This window comes from Papio anubis, chromosome 7 (genome assembly GCF_008728515.1).
Source record: "Papio anubis isolate 15944 chromosome 7, Panubis1.0, whole genome shotgun sequence".
Classification (NCBI taxonomy): domain Eukaryota; kingdom Metazoa; phylum Chordata; class Mammalia; order Primates; family Cercopithecidae; genus Papio; species Papio anubis.
The window spans coordinates 129,441,899-129,456,858 of NC_044982.1; the positions used below are offsets into that span (position 1 = coordinate 129,441,899).

General features: G+C 42.1%; 1 protein-coding gene across 7 annotated transcripts in view; it reads right to left on the reverse strand.

Annotated features, from left to right (window-relative positions):
• LOC116268519 (protein FAM81A) overlaps positions 1 to 14,960 on the reverse strand; it is a 116,472-nt gene that overhangs the window by 65,817 nt on the left and 35,695 nt on the right. For 4 of the 7 annotated variants that reach the window (XM_031668595.1, XM_031668593.1, XM_031668592.1 and 1 more), the window contains 2 exons: positions 2,522 to 2,589; positions 926 to 1,199 (listed from right to left, as the gene is read on the reverse strand). In XM_031668595.1, the coding sequence (XP_031524455.1) occupies positions 926 to 1,199; positions 2,522 to 2,568 (321 nt within the window). In that variant the 5' untranslated portion in view covers positions 2,569 to 2,589. Of the gene's footprint in view, positions 1 to 925; positions 1,200 to 2,492; positions 2,590 to 9,526; positions 9,557 to 14,960 lie in introns of those variants that run through there. The other 3 variants (XM_031668598.1, XM_031668596.1, XM_031668597.1) reach the window with 2 other exon arrangements.

A 14,960-nucleotide genomic window follows, 5' to 3' on the forward strand; every position in this document is an offset into this window, starting at 1 on the left:
GGAAGATAATGGTAGTGTCCTAAAATTGAATTGTGTTGAGGTTGCACAATTTTATAAATTTACTAAAAATCATTTAATTTTATACTTTTTGTGACATTTACATTATATCTCAATAAAGCCATTAAAATAAATAAATAAATACAAATCTGACAATGAAAAAAAAAGAAATGAGGTTTAATTTTAGGAAGCATAATTCAGATATAATCTCCATCATAGGAAACAAAAGTTTTCCTTAATCTAGCCATATATCTATTATTCATATATTCAATCATTACATGTGAAAGATATGAACATTGAGTAGTGACGGAAACCCAAGCCCTAAATGATCTGAAGCTTTCTGAACTAAACTGTGTGGTCCCTGTGATTGTTCAATAAATAGCAGTAAATCTACCAATTCTAAAAATAGACAATATTGGCCTTTTATTGGTCTCACTCCAAAGAAAACTACAGCAATAAAAAGGGGAGTCTGAGGAGCAATTCGAATGCCTAAATTGTTTGAGTTATAAACTGTATTACATATAATCATTATGAACTAGAAACATTTAACCTGAAGCAACAAAGTCTGACCTTAGTAACTGACTTAATAGCTGTCTTCAAAGATGTGAAAGATTACAGAGAGAAACTATTTGACTAGTTCTTCCCTCTCTTCATTAAGAGTCAAACAAAATAAAGTCATTTAATAATCAGCAAGGTAAATTTAGATTAAACATAACACTGACAGTCACTGTTATCAAATACTGGAATAAATTTAATTAGGATATTTCCACAAGCTGTCTCCTTGGCGATAATTAAGAATAGACAAGACAGACAGCTTTGTTCTAAATGCATTACTGCCTGGGAGGTAGGAATTAGACTTGGGTGACCTCCTGACATGGGGCAATTCTGTGGCAAGGGACATAGGCCACCTGACTTTCACAAACCTTACCTCGATATCCCGATTAAGTTGCTTCACTATGGCAGTTATGTTTCTGATATGCTCCTCCAAGAAAAGCCTGGCCAAGCGGTCACCTCCCCCTTTGTTTTGCATTTTCTGCAAACTGTTGACAATGTCATCTTTAATCCGAAAGGCGTGCTCTACAAGGGCGGCGGTGGTTTTCTCGTGGCAGAGGATCCTGTCTTCCAGTTGCTCCACGAGGCTTACAGATGAGTACGGTGCCATGGTCAGGGACTGGCTGTGTCGGGGCATGGTTCTCACTCGCCTGCAGAAGGGAATCATGAGGGCTGTTCATTGGGAAAAGAGAATTTTTAAAGCCAGATTCAAAACTTCCCAGAGAGGTTTGGAAATACAAATTATCTATAACCACATGCTAAATAGGGTTTGAGGCAGGATTTCTGCCTAAAAGAGTTTTCTTCATGAGCCGGGAAAGATCTTTAAATAATCATGCCCACAGATTTAAGTGTGCTAGAAGTGGTCTCCATGGCTTCCAAGAGCAAGAGGCTGGCAGACTTTGGTACACCGAGATGTCTCCCCAATATAATCTATGTTATCAAGATCAAGTTCAAACAAAGTCTCCTAACATGCTCTCCTCCTCCTCCCTTTCTGAAACAGTGGTTACAAACTCAATGCCTACATGGGTCAGGCAGGTGACATAAATTAGTGAAGCATACTACATATGAGGCAATAGGGAGTGTTAGGGACTTTGGAGAACTGGAAAGGGTATTTCCCAGCTAAAGGGAGCCACGGTTCTGCTGCACCCATCAGTAACCATCAGGGACTTCAGGTCCCTTTTTCCAGATCATCTGATATTTCAAGAAGAGCTAGCAAATTCAGACTTGATTGTGAAATCACTTGATTTTAAAATGTTAACGATTCATTTTAAAAGTATTTAAGGCCAGCGCAGTGGCTCACACCTGTAATTGCAACACTTTGGGTGGCTGAGGTGGCAGGATTGCTTGAGCCCAGGAGTTCAAGATCAGCCTGGGCAACACAAGGAGACCCTATCTCTATAAAAAACTATCTAAAAATTAGCTGGGCATGGTGGCACATACCTATAGTCCCAGCTACTCAGAAGGCTAGGTGGGAGATCACCTAAGCCCAGGAGGTCCAGGCTGCTGTGAGCTGTGACTGTGCTACTGGCACTCTAGCCTGGGCAACAGAGTGAGACTCTGTTTCCAAAAAGCGTATTCAAGAGCATGCAGGCCAAGCAATGTACTTCATGAGCCAATTTTGGCCGATAGGCCCCTAATCTGCAACTTCTGATTTAAAAAGCTTAACAGGGATGTTAGCCTCAAGTCCCCAGAGTTATATTTCACTCTCGACGGGACTACTGTCGAGACAGGACTACCTACTGCAGGACTACTGTGAAATCTCTATTTCTTGGGGTCACTGAGTGGTCCACAGTATCCTATAAATTGAAAGCTAGAGGACACAACAGTGTTTCTCTTGCCCTTGAACAAAACCATTCTTGGATAATGTGACAGCCCAAGTTTTCATTTATAACTATCACACCCACTAGCAGCCCCCATGGGATGAGTGGAAAGGAAAAGTATACCTTAGATGCATATTTTCCATAAATTATACCTTTCCTTGGTGACACGAGAAGGAAGTACAGTGCTCCGTTGGGCCATTTTCTTTTTAATAATTCACATCTGTTGAAAAAATAAGCACTAAATTATTTAACAGTTTATATCTAGAACTTAACCTCAAAAGCTTATTATTAAGCTGCTAAGTGGATCATAAATTATGTTGAAACACTGATCAGTTATATTATTAAATGCTTTGTATCATATACATGAAATAAACAGCATATGTTTCCAAATAAGAAGAAAAGCAATCAAGCAAAATCAAAGCTCTTCTGAAATTAATATAGCTAAGCCTTGCAAGACAGATCAACAGGGACTGTGCAATGGAGTTTCCTGAAGTTTCCTCACTTCAAATCTGCATCTCAAGCTTGAGAAACCACTTTAACAGAAACTAGAGTGTCTTTAATAGGCTTATTCAATCTTATACTTCTCTGTAGAAATTTGCAGGAAACTACCTCAGTAAATTTGATCTCAGAAAATTTTTACTACTTGTTCCATCGTAAATGAAGAGCACTTATTTCTAAATTAATCTCAAATAAAATAGCACATGATCAATGTGATCTGATTTGTGGGAAGATATCTATCTACCAAGGGAACGAGAATGATATTCTTCATCAGAACTTGAAAACTTTATAATAAGATACAATCATTCATATTTCATCTTGCATATAAGGAACATTTGGCCATCGCAACTCATTAGAAATATGAAAAACACTAGAGAACGTTTAAAATACTTTTTTAGGTTCCTCAATACTGCCATCAATTGCCTTAAAACAATGAGTGCCTACTAACCATGATCAGATTCCATAATTAATTCTCATTTAGATGCTGGATTCAGAAAGCATTTCTGATTGAAATCACTGTTTTGGCATCATCTCTCTAGTGTTTTATTTTTGGAGTTTCAAAATGTGAACATTTCACTTTCTTAGACAAAGAACTTGAAACAAATTACATTTAAGGAAAAAAAAGTCATTCATGCCAAACAAGCTATGGTGCCCAAAGAGTTCTTCAGTGTCAAAGAGAAGAATTTCTGCCATATAGACTACAGTAGCCCTCCCTTATCTGCAGGGGATACATTCCAAGACCCCCAGAGGATGCCTGAAACCGAAGCCTATATATACTACTTTTTCCTACACATACATACCCATGATTAAGTTTAATGCATAAATTAGGCACAGTACTCTTGCACTTTGGGGCCATTATGAAGTAAAATAAGGGTTACTTGGTCACAAGCACTGCAATACCCCAACCATCAATCTGATAACAGAGATGGCTATTAAGTGACTCACAGGGCCGGGTATACATGGTGTGGACACGCTGGACAAGAGGATGCTTCCCGTTCTGGGCAGGAGGGAGCAGGATCACACAAGATTTCATCACACTATTCAGAACAGCACACAATTTAAAACTTATGAATTGTTTACTTCTAGAATTTTTTATTTAACATTTTTGACGATGGTTGACCTTGGATAATGTGGAAAGTGAAACCATTGATAAGGGGGGACTACCATAAATAAAATTAGGCCAGTGTGGGAAATGCTGTTATTTAGGATCACAGAATCTTTACAGTTTTAAAGTTGTAAGACATCTCAGTTGAGATATTAATCTACAGAGTAGCCTAACTTAAGAAACATGTATTTGGCATCTATTAGCTAATTAAGGAACCTAACTAGGAAAAACAAAAATCCCTTCCCTCAGGAGAAGTCATCTAAACCAACCAGAAAACAATGGGTCGTGGCTCATGCCTGTAATCCCAGCACTTTGGGAGACCGAAGTGGGAGGATTGCTTGAGCCCAGGAGTTCAAGCCCAGGAGTTCGAGGCCAGCTGGGCAACATGGCGAAACCCTATCTCTACAAAAAATACAAAAATTAGCCAGGCATACTGATGCACACCTGTAGTCCCAGCTACTCTGGAGGCTACTCAGGAGGATCACCTGAGCCCAGGGAGGTTGAGGCTACAGTGAGCCATGATAGCGCCACTGCACTCCAGCCTGGGCAACAGAGGAGACTCTGTCTCAAATACAAACAAACAAAAACAACGGGTTAAGTGGCTAACCCTATGAACCAAAACACATGGGGAGGGAAAACAGGAGAGAGGTCGATTTTTCCTGGGTAGCAGCTAGGTCAGGAAGAACCGATGAGAATGAGTCGGCTTTCCCAAAATAGGGGATGGAGAGATTGTTCCACACCTTCTCTCCAACACTCCAACCTCTACTTCCTTTCTTCTGAACATGCTCTGGCCTGCCTAACCTGTTCTTCCAGCCTCATATTTGGCCACTCCTTACCACAATCACCTGCTCCAGTCACCCAGAACCCTCCCCCTGCCACCCATCCACCACCGTCCTTGGATACGTCCTGCACTCTCCTGCCATCACGCCTCTGCATGCGCTCTATGGGAAATGCCCTTCCCGCCCCTGCCAGCCTAGAAAACTCATGCACTCTTTAAGGCCTCACCAGCCCCTCCAGTCTATAAAATGGTTCTCTCTTTTGCATTTCTCCAGCTCTTGATCTGTTTATATACTATTTATTATGCTCTATTCTTTTTAGTTGTTTAATAGTCAAGCTCCCCTACTAAACAACACGCTATTTATGGGCATGTTTCAAATCTTAATAGACACAGGGCTGACCTAGAAGTATCCATAAGTGTTTGTTAATGACTGAGTGAATGACCAGCACTTCTCCAGATCAGAAATTGCAGCAATAAAGATATAAGACAATACAGTTTAGTTAAAAAGTATAATTATTTACCAAGACTGAATCCCAAATATTACACACTCAATAAGTATCTGAAAGAATGGAGACTTTGGCATCCCCTTCTCTGAAGGTCATTTCATCTACCTGAACAGAGCCACAAAAGTCAAGCCACACCACTGATTATCGGAGATGGCTTTTCAGAAGCAAACCCTCCTAAGTGCTATGCAGCTCTATGACAAGAAATTTCATAAGGTATGAGCTCACAAGACACATTATTCAGAATGGGTGCCCTTTATGAATCTGGTGAGGATCTGCATATCTGGCAGGTCGCTTGGTTTGTTAGCATCACGAATCTTTGCCAGAACGTGGGATCTATATTGCAGATGAATAAAGATTGATAATGAATAAGTCACAGGATTAAATAACCTCCCAAGCATCGTTTGCAGATCTTCCCGTTGTTAATTCTGGCTTACCTGCCTGAGGTTATCATCTCCTGTACGTTTGTAAATCTGATCACTGATACCACAGGTCTGTCTACAACCTTATCACACGGGTCTGGGTTTCATGCTGTTTTGATTGTGCTGTGATTCCACTATATTAAACAATCTCCACTTTACACGGTTTTAAAATTGGGAGAAGTTGGGGGAAGGGACAGGTAGGTAAAGCAAGAAGAAAAGAATGGGAAAAAATAACAAAAAATAAAATCCGGGGCCAGGCACTGTGGCCTGTAATCCCAGCACTTTGGGAGGTTAAGGTGGGTGGATCGCTTGAGCTCAGGAGTTTGAGACCAGCCTGGGCAACATGGTGAAACACCGTCTCTACAAAAAAAAAAAAAAAAGTTAGCCAGGTGTGGTGGCACACACCCGTAGTCCCAGCTACCTGGGAGGCTAGGGTGAGCCCAGGAGTTTGGGACCAGCCTGGGTAACATGGCAAAATCCCATCTCTACAAAAAAAAAAAAAAATTAGCCAGGTATGGTGGCACACACCTGTAGTCCCACCTGGGAGGCTAAGGTTGGAGGATTTCTTGAGCCCAGGAGTTTGAGACCAGCCTGGGCAACATAGCAAAACCCCGTCTCTACAAAAAAAAAAAAAAAAAAAAAAAAAAATTAGCTGGGCGTGGTGTTATGCACCTGTAGTCCCAGCTACCTGAGAGGCTAACGTGGGAAAATCACCTGAGCCTGGGAGATCAAGGCTGCAGTGAGCCACGAATGCACCACTGCACTCTAGCCTGGGTGACACAGTAAGACCTTGTCTCAAAAAAGGAAAAAAGAAAAACAATCCAAATGCCCCAAATATGCAATATATAAATAGAATTCAGGAGTTCACAGAAGACTAAAGTGAACTGCTATTATCTAAATCAAAATCATTATTTGTGATTATGAGGATTCTATAAAGGGAGAAACAAAAAAGGAAGTAGATATACATAGAGATGAGTATTTTAATATTTTAATGAAAAAGAAGACATTAATGCCAATTATTATGGTTTTATAAGTAACGTGACACTGAGTAGAAAAATCTGCCATACCATTTTAATGTAAAATGGTAAATGAATTTAATAAATTAAAACAACAATTTTTACTAATGAGTTGAATATCAATCATGTAAAAACAGTTAATTTTTCATTTCACTATTAAAATATAGGATTGATACATTAGGCCCAACCATCGGAATAGAAAATAGGCAAAGCATTTATGAATAAAGCGGTTGTAACATGATGGTGAAAGAAAACCCTATTTCCTTATAGCTAAAAACAGAGTGAAAGGATAGAGGGCGGAAACAGTGGAAGGTTTGTCTGGAAAGACAGCTGGGAGTCATTCTCTAACTCACCTCCAACAGCACCCTCAGGCCTCTGGACTTGATCGGCAGGCCCTGAGGAGTGATAGGAAATTGTGTGGGATGGTGGAAGGCAAGGGCCTCCCAGGCAAGCAGGAGTCGGAGGAGATGGGGAGGCACAGTGGTGCATGCAGGCCCAAGGCCCTGGTGACTAGACTGGGAATTCAGGCAGCCCAGAGATGGGATCTGGCTGGAGTAGCAGGAAAGGCATGCAGATTCACCTAGGGCTTCTCATTCCTCTCTCTTCTCTTGCCTCCCTCCCTACCCTCTTCCAGCTCTTCTCCCTTACCTTCTCCCTGCCTCCTCTCTTACAATTTTTTTTTTTTTTTTTTTTGCTTTCCCTGCCATTGATTCCTCTTCATTTTCCTTTGCCCTTTCTCTTCACTTCCCATTTTTCCTGCCTGTTTTCCTTCTTCTACTGTCTCTCTCATCCCTCTTTCTCTCACTCTCCCTTTATATAACTACAGTCCAACATAATTTTCTCTCACAGAAAACATGCTGGTAGGATCAGAAAGGCTCTTGCTTGAATCCTGGCTTCCCCACTATCTGTACAATCTCAGCGGGCCCACCTGAGTTGGCTGGGTTGGGGGTCACATAACTAACAGCTGCTCACACATAATGTAAGGAGTAACTGCTTACTCGTGAAGGTCAGGTACTCACGAAGCACATTTATGTGCATTAGTTTAATTCATCATCACAATTGTTTGTAAAGGATTACTCTTATTATCAACATTGAACCAGAGGAAACTGAGACTATGAAATGTTCAGCAACTGGCCCAACATCACGTGTCTAAGGAGAAGTAGAGCAGAGATTTGAACCTAGGACCTCAGCCTCTGCATCACCAGGCATTAGCCACAGAAGGCTATGGAGTATCCAAAACAGTGTCTGGCCTTAGGGCACTGGATAAGCTTCCAGTAAGGGTTGGTTCCTTTCCCTTCCCTGGCTAATGTCCCTTTATGCACATCTGATAGAATACCTATATGATTTTTAAAATAAAACTCTCAGCCAGGAGCGGTGGCTCATGCCTATGATCCCAGCACTTTGGGAGGCCAAGGGAAGAGGATCACTTGAGCCCAGGAGTTCAAGACTAGCCTGGGCAACATGGCAAAACCCTATCTCTATAAAAAATGCAAAAATTAGGCAGGCATGTTGGTGTATGCCTGCGGTCCCAGCTACTTAGGAGGCTAAGGTAGGAGGACCACCTGAGCCTGGTAAGTTGGAAGCTGCAGTGACCTGAGATCATGCCACTGCACTCCAGCTCGGGTGCCACAGTGAGACCCGGTTTCAAAATAAATAAATATATAATATAATATAATACTTCATAGACTATGTGTATGCTGCATTTACGAATTGACACTACATCATAAGCATGATTCCATGTCAATATATAAAGATATACATCACCATTAAATTTTTTTTTTGTGAGACAGGGTCTCATTCTGTCACCCAGGCTGGAGTACAGTGGCTTGGTCATAGCTCACTGCAGCCTCCAACTCCTAGGCTCAAGCAATCCTCCTGCCTCAGCCTCCAGGGTAGCTGGGACCACAGGCCCGTAACACCATATCTGGCTAATTTTTCAATTTTTTTACAGAGATGAGGTCTTACTATATTGCCCAGGCTGGCCTCAAACTCCCAGCCTCAAGTAATCCTCCCACCTTGGCCTCCCAAAGTGCTGGAATTACAGATGTGAGCCACTATGCTCAGCCTACATCACTGTCTTTAATGCCTGCATGATAGTCCACTGAATGGATCTACCATAATTGTTAGCTAGTCTCTTAATGATGGACATTTTCACTGAAATAGCATTTATAATCATGGATCAGTTCAGCTTTCTGGTATCTTATTTTCCTTTCCTTTGCTCTACAAAATGATGCAGGTAGTGTAGAAAGTCAATGGGGAAGACTGCAAAATCCAAGTTAAGATGGGACTCTGACAATGAAATCTGAAGAATCAGAAAGAGATGGGAACAGCTGATTTATAAAAACGATCCAAGACACTGCTGACACTCACTACTGAAATCAGCAAGCACTCATCATACTAGTTCAATATCCATCTTTGGCTTTATGCTGCATGCTCCACGAGGAGCTGTATTGTCCACAGCTATATCCCAAGCACCTGGCACATCAGAGCTGATCAGTAAATGTTTGCTGGGTGTGTGAATGTCCAGGAGAGATAACTGAATTGAATTAATTTCATGCTGTTGAATATAATCAATTGAATTATATTCTGGCTCAAGAATGAATGTGCAACCAGAAAGGAGGATGGTATACACAGCATGTCTACTAAAAGCAGAGTTTGAAGAGACAAAACGTATTGGTGACCAGACGTGGTGGCTCATGTCTGTAATCCCAGCACTTTGGGAGGCCGAGGTGGATGGATCATTTGAGGTCAGGAGTTCAAGACCAGCCTGGCCAACAGGATGAAACCGTATCTCTACTGAAAATACAAAAATTAGCAGAGCATGATGGTCCACACCTGTTATCCCAGCTACTCGGGAGGCTCAGGCAGAAGAATCACTTGAATCCAGGAGACAGAGGTTGCAGTAAGCCCAGATCACACCATTGCCTTCTAGCCTGGTCTGGATAGAGTGAGACTGTATCTCAAAAAAAAAAAAAAAAAAAAAAATTATTGGTGTTTCCAAGGACCTAAGAATCCAGGGCAGCAGGAAAAGTTCTATAATACAGGGGGATGCATTAGGCTCTCATGGTCCAATGATATTAGCGTAAAGATAATCCTATTCACTCCTTGCCCTGAGTCCATACTCACCAACCACATCTTTTAGCTTTCCGTATAGCTGTGCATAAAAGAAGAGTACACAGGAATTGGCAAACACAAGCCTAAGTCTATCTGCCAGCTACTTTTCTCGATGTGAATTAATATGTTGGAATTTCACTTCCAGTGGGAACCAGGCTGGGTAAGTCAGCCTCCGGATAGTCTCTGATCACCCTAACAATGCTGATCTAAACCCACGACACTGGAACCCATGATGCTGAAACATGATGATCAAAAAGGGTCCCTGCTGTGGTGGACAGACTCATAAGGTGCGCCCCCCACCAACACCATCCTTGTCTCTTGGTGTTCACACCTTGCATGGTCCTCTCCCTTTGAGTGTGGGCGGGACCTGTGACTTGCTTCTAACCAAGAGAATACAGCATCCAGAGACCAGCCAACTGACAGTCACCTGTACTCAGTGGGCAGTTGGAGTCAGCTGAGGTTCTAATACCAAATTACACAGGGTATAATTCTGTTCACTGGAAATAGAATATTTATTTTATAATCTAAGTTTTAAGTCTAAATAGATTTCCAAATGGCTGTCTTGCTTGGCAAATCTTAAAAGAATATTGAAGGATAAGCACTTGAACAAGTTTTGTTGTTGTTGTTGTTTTTAATGTATGTAACTTTGGTTCTGTTCTGGCCAACGGAAGCAAACTATAAAATAAATCTAATTTGCCATAAGAGATAAAATCCCCCAGAGATACCATTTCATCACATCAGCCTGCCAAAAAATCAAGTCTGATAAGATCAAGTACTGACAAGAATACATATGGAACAACAGGAACACCAGATGGGAGTGTGAACTGATACTACCACTTTAGAAAGCAGTGTTCAATATCTAGTAAAGCTGAAGATGCACAAACCTAATGACCTAATAATTCTACTACTAACGAATCCTCAAAAAACTTTCCAAATGTGCTCTTAAGGAGACATTTGCAAGAATACTCAAGGTAGCATTGTTTCTAATAGCAAAAAAATGAGGAGGTGGGAATGAACGCCCATCATTAGGCAAATGGAGAAATAAACTGTGACATATTCATGCAATGAAAGAACAAATAGGATTGAAAATAAATGAATTAGCAGCTAGGTACAGTGGCTCAGGCCTGTAATCTCAGCCCTTTGGGAGGCCGAGGCAGCAGATGGCTTGAGCCCAGGAGTGGGCCTGGGCAACATGGCAACCCCATCTCCATTAAAAAAAAAAAAATCAGCTGGGTGTGGTGGCACACACCTATTGTCCCAGCTACTAAGGGGCTGAAGTGGGAGGATCACCTGAGCTTGGGGAGGTCAAGGCTGCAGTGAGCAGTGATCTCGCCACTGCATTCCAGCCTGAGCAACAGAGTGAGATTTTGTCTCAAAAAAATAAATAAATAAAAGGAAAGAAAGAGAAAACGATGAATTATAATTACAAGCCCCAATGTGAATGAATCTCACAAATATATTAAGTGAAAAAAGTAAGCTGAAGAAGGATATGAACACTACACAATGTCATTTTATAAAGGTTTAAATTATGCCAAGTAATATGCCAAATCTGTAACATCTAAAGATGAATGTGGAAATGACAAATACCAAGTCAGGGTCATATTTCTCTCTAAGTGAAAAATAGACAGGAACAGATAGAACACTGGGAGCTTTGACTAAATGTATCTTTTACTTCTTAATTTTTCACTGTGTCAATTTAAAAGAAAGAAATTACTTCTTCCTGCCCCCACTTAAAAAAATATGTAAACCAAGAGTTCAAAGGGGAGTTAAATTGTTGGACACTCCAGGGGATGTACAGAACTCACTCTTGCCCTATACATTCTAGGACCATGAAATTGGAATTCCATGGCAAAGTAACTAATCCCCATGAAATCTCTACTCTTAAAGCATTTTAACCATACCTAATACTATGTGATCTTGACTAGATGATAATATTTCTATAAATGGCTATTGGTTAAATGCCCAACAATAGAAGAGCGGTTAGAACACAGCACATCCACTCAAAAGAATATCAATAGCTGGCCAGGAATGTGGATTACATGCCTGTAATCCAACATTTTGAGAGGCTGAAGTAGGATGATCGCTTCAGGCCAGGAGTTCAAGACCAGCCTGTGCAACATAGCAATGCCTTGTCTCTACAAGAAAACAACAATAAAAAATAAATTAGCCAGGCATGGTGGTGAACACCTGTAGTCCAAGATACTCAGGAGCCTAAGGCAAGAGGATTGCTTGAGCCCAGGAGTTCAAGGCTGCGTGACACTGCACTCCAGCTTGGGTAACAGAGCTAGCTAGATATTGTCTCTAAAAAAACTAAAAAACAAAAAAACGCTAAGAATATATTTATGTATTTATGTCCTTGCTATAATGCTAAGGTAAAAAAGAAAAAAAACAAAACCCACCAAGGTGGATTTATAGTCCTCTCTCTCTCTCTCTCTCTCTCTCTATCTTACTAAAAACATCCTACAATGCACAATAGTACCCATTATTTAGAACTATAACCAGGGCCTGGGAACCAGAGCTTTGCTCCAAGGCACCACAATTTAGATGGTGCAAACATTTTGACTCATGAGTTTAAAGGACGCTGTAATTTTTTTTTTTTTCTTTCAGGCAGAGTCTTGCTCTGTGGCCCAGGCTGGAGTGCAGTGGCGCAATCTCCGCCCACTGCAACATCCACCTCCCGGGTTCAAGTGATTCTTGTGCCTCAGCCTCCCGAGTACCTGGGATTACAGGTGCCCACCACTACACCCAGTTAATTTTTGTATTTTTAGTAGAGACGGGATTTCACCATGTAGTCCATGCTGGTCTCAAACGCCTGACCTCACATGATCCACTCATCTAGGACTCCCAAAGTGCTGGGATTACAGGCCTGAGCCACCACACCCAGCCAACCCTGCAAATGTTGAAGTTATCCACCTCCACTACCACTGCCACCACTACCATATCCTGCTCCTCTTGCTCCTCCCCCTTCACTTTCTCCCCACAGTGAGAAGACTGCTTGACCATGGGCCAGCAAAGATGGATGAGGTAGGAGACTCAAAGTCAAGGACAAGGTAACCACTGCCCTGCTGAGTGCCCAGGCCACCAATTATCTGCCTGCCTTCTCTCCTGTATCTGAGGCCTCCTCCCTCCATGCCTAGATGCCTCCATGGTCTTGAGGCTACCTTTAACGCTGTTTCTCCCTCCCCTCCCTTCACTCATCCTCCTACCAACTTTCCCCATGCCAAATTGCTGGAATGATCTCTGTGGTGTGGATAGTTGGTATCTGGCTAAATCATGTGCTTTGGTAAAAGGAGGAAGAGGGCTGTGCAACTGAGGTCAGGATGCCTAATTTCCCAAGCCAATGTATCTAGATTGACAAGGCCAAAGGAAGGACCAGTGCTAGTAGCCGGAGCTTTCCACAAATTAACCACACTGTCCCAGTTGGGGAAGTGCCTCCAAATTATGTGCAAAGGAAATGAAAACAGTGCAAATAAGCACACTCTGTCTTCTTCATAGGCAGCTCACCTCTCCCCACTCCTGATCAGAATTTTTTAGAATAGCTGAGCCGTCCTTGGGAGAAATATATTGGGCTAGCATATTGAGGAATGCACATGGCATTATGGCTGTGAGGCCGATCTAGGGAAATTTGGGTACGTCATCAAGGACTTACATGGTCTCTAAGACACTGGGCATCCTCACACCAAAACATCTGTCCTTAGGCCAACAGCAGATGTAGCTTACCTGACACATCTTGACATTTTTGCAACTGTACATCATCTCAGCAATCCAGAAATCCTACAACCATCTTGGAGAGGGTGAGGCAAGGATTCTAGCACTAGAAGTATTAGTATAGTCATATCTTGTAAAACAGTGGAAAGAAATAAATCGAAATGTAAATAGTGGCACTGGGTACATTTTTATTCTGCTTTTCCTAATTTTCAAAATACTTCAACAAGTGCGCTATTTTCACAATGACACAAATGTAAATAAAACCTTCTTGAAGAAAAGAATGAACCAGTGAACGACAATAACAATAAAAAGCATCAATCGTTCATTTACAGCAATCAAAACCAAGAAACAAGCCTGATTCTGGGCTGCAAAAGCCCAGAAACAACCCTGATTCTGGGTTTAGTTAAAGTAAGTTTGCTATCAATTTTTACTTTCGTTTCCTTGTGGGCACAGAACAAGGCTTGAGGCTGGTGCTCTCATCAAAGCTGGGACTGAAGCCTGGATCGCCTGTGCATCAGGGAATCAGCATGTTGTACAGGTCCAGTGGTTCTGGAGTGACGCCAGCACAGTATTCCAAAAACTTGAGGTTCCAGGAAAAGTGCAAGTCCCTCCACGGGGTCCCAGAGCAGATACTTTCAATGCCCTTTGTGAAAATGACCTTCAGTCCACTTAGCAAGACTTGCACTCTTTCCCTTCCATTCTATCACATTCATAAAGGGAATTCTGTTGGAGGTAGAAGGGAGAGGGGTGATGTGTTTCGGACCCACAAAGGTGAACTTTAGAATGCTTAAACCATTGACAGTGCTCTTCCAGCCAGTGCAGGTATTTCTGCATAATTGAAGGGAGGCGGTCAATCTGCAATGCACACACGGCCTCTGGCAGGTCCAGACAGATTTACAGACAGACCCCTAGAACCCAATGACTGGTCACTGATGTCGCTTCAATCCACTCTCCACAGCTTAGAATGATGTTAACATTTTTAGGAGAACCCGTGCAAAAACAGATTGGTTTTTGTTCTCCTCTATTAATAACAGCTATTTTGAAATGCTATTTAAATCTTCTATTGTTATTTGAACTTTTCACGGATTATGTCTCCCCAGGTGAGCTGCTGTAGGGCAGCGGGAACCACATCCTACAAGAACCTGTAATCTCCACAAAGCCTAGCACAGCGCCTCTTCACGGGACACTCATACATATTCGTTCATTCGCCTTTCTGTTTTTCTAATTTGGGAAGATCCACTGTTTTCATTATTGAGTTGCTCTACCCAAATGACATATCGATTGCTGACTGAAGGTGCCCTTCCAGCTGTAAGCTCGGCGGGAGGCTGGAGGTCACCTTGCAGTGTGCCCGGACACTCACGCTGTGAGCTCGGCGGGAGGCTGGAGGTCACCTTGCAGTGTGCCCGGACACTCACGCTGTGAGCTCGGCGGGAGGCTGGAGGTCACC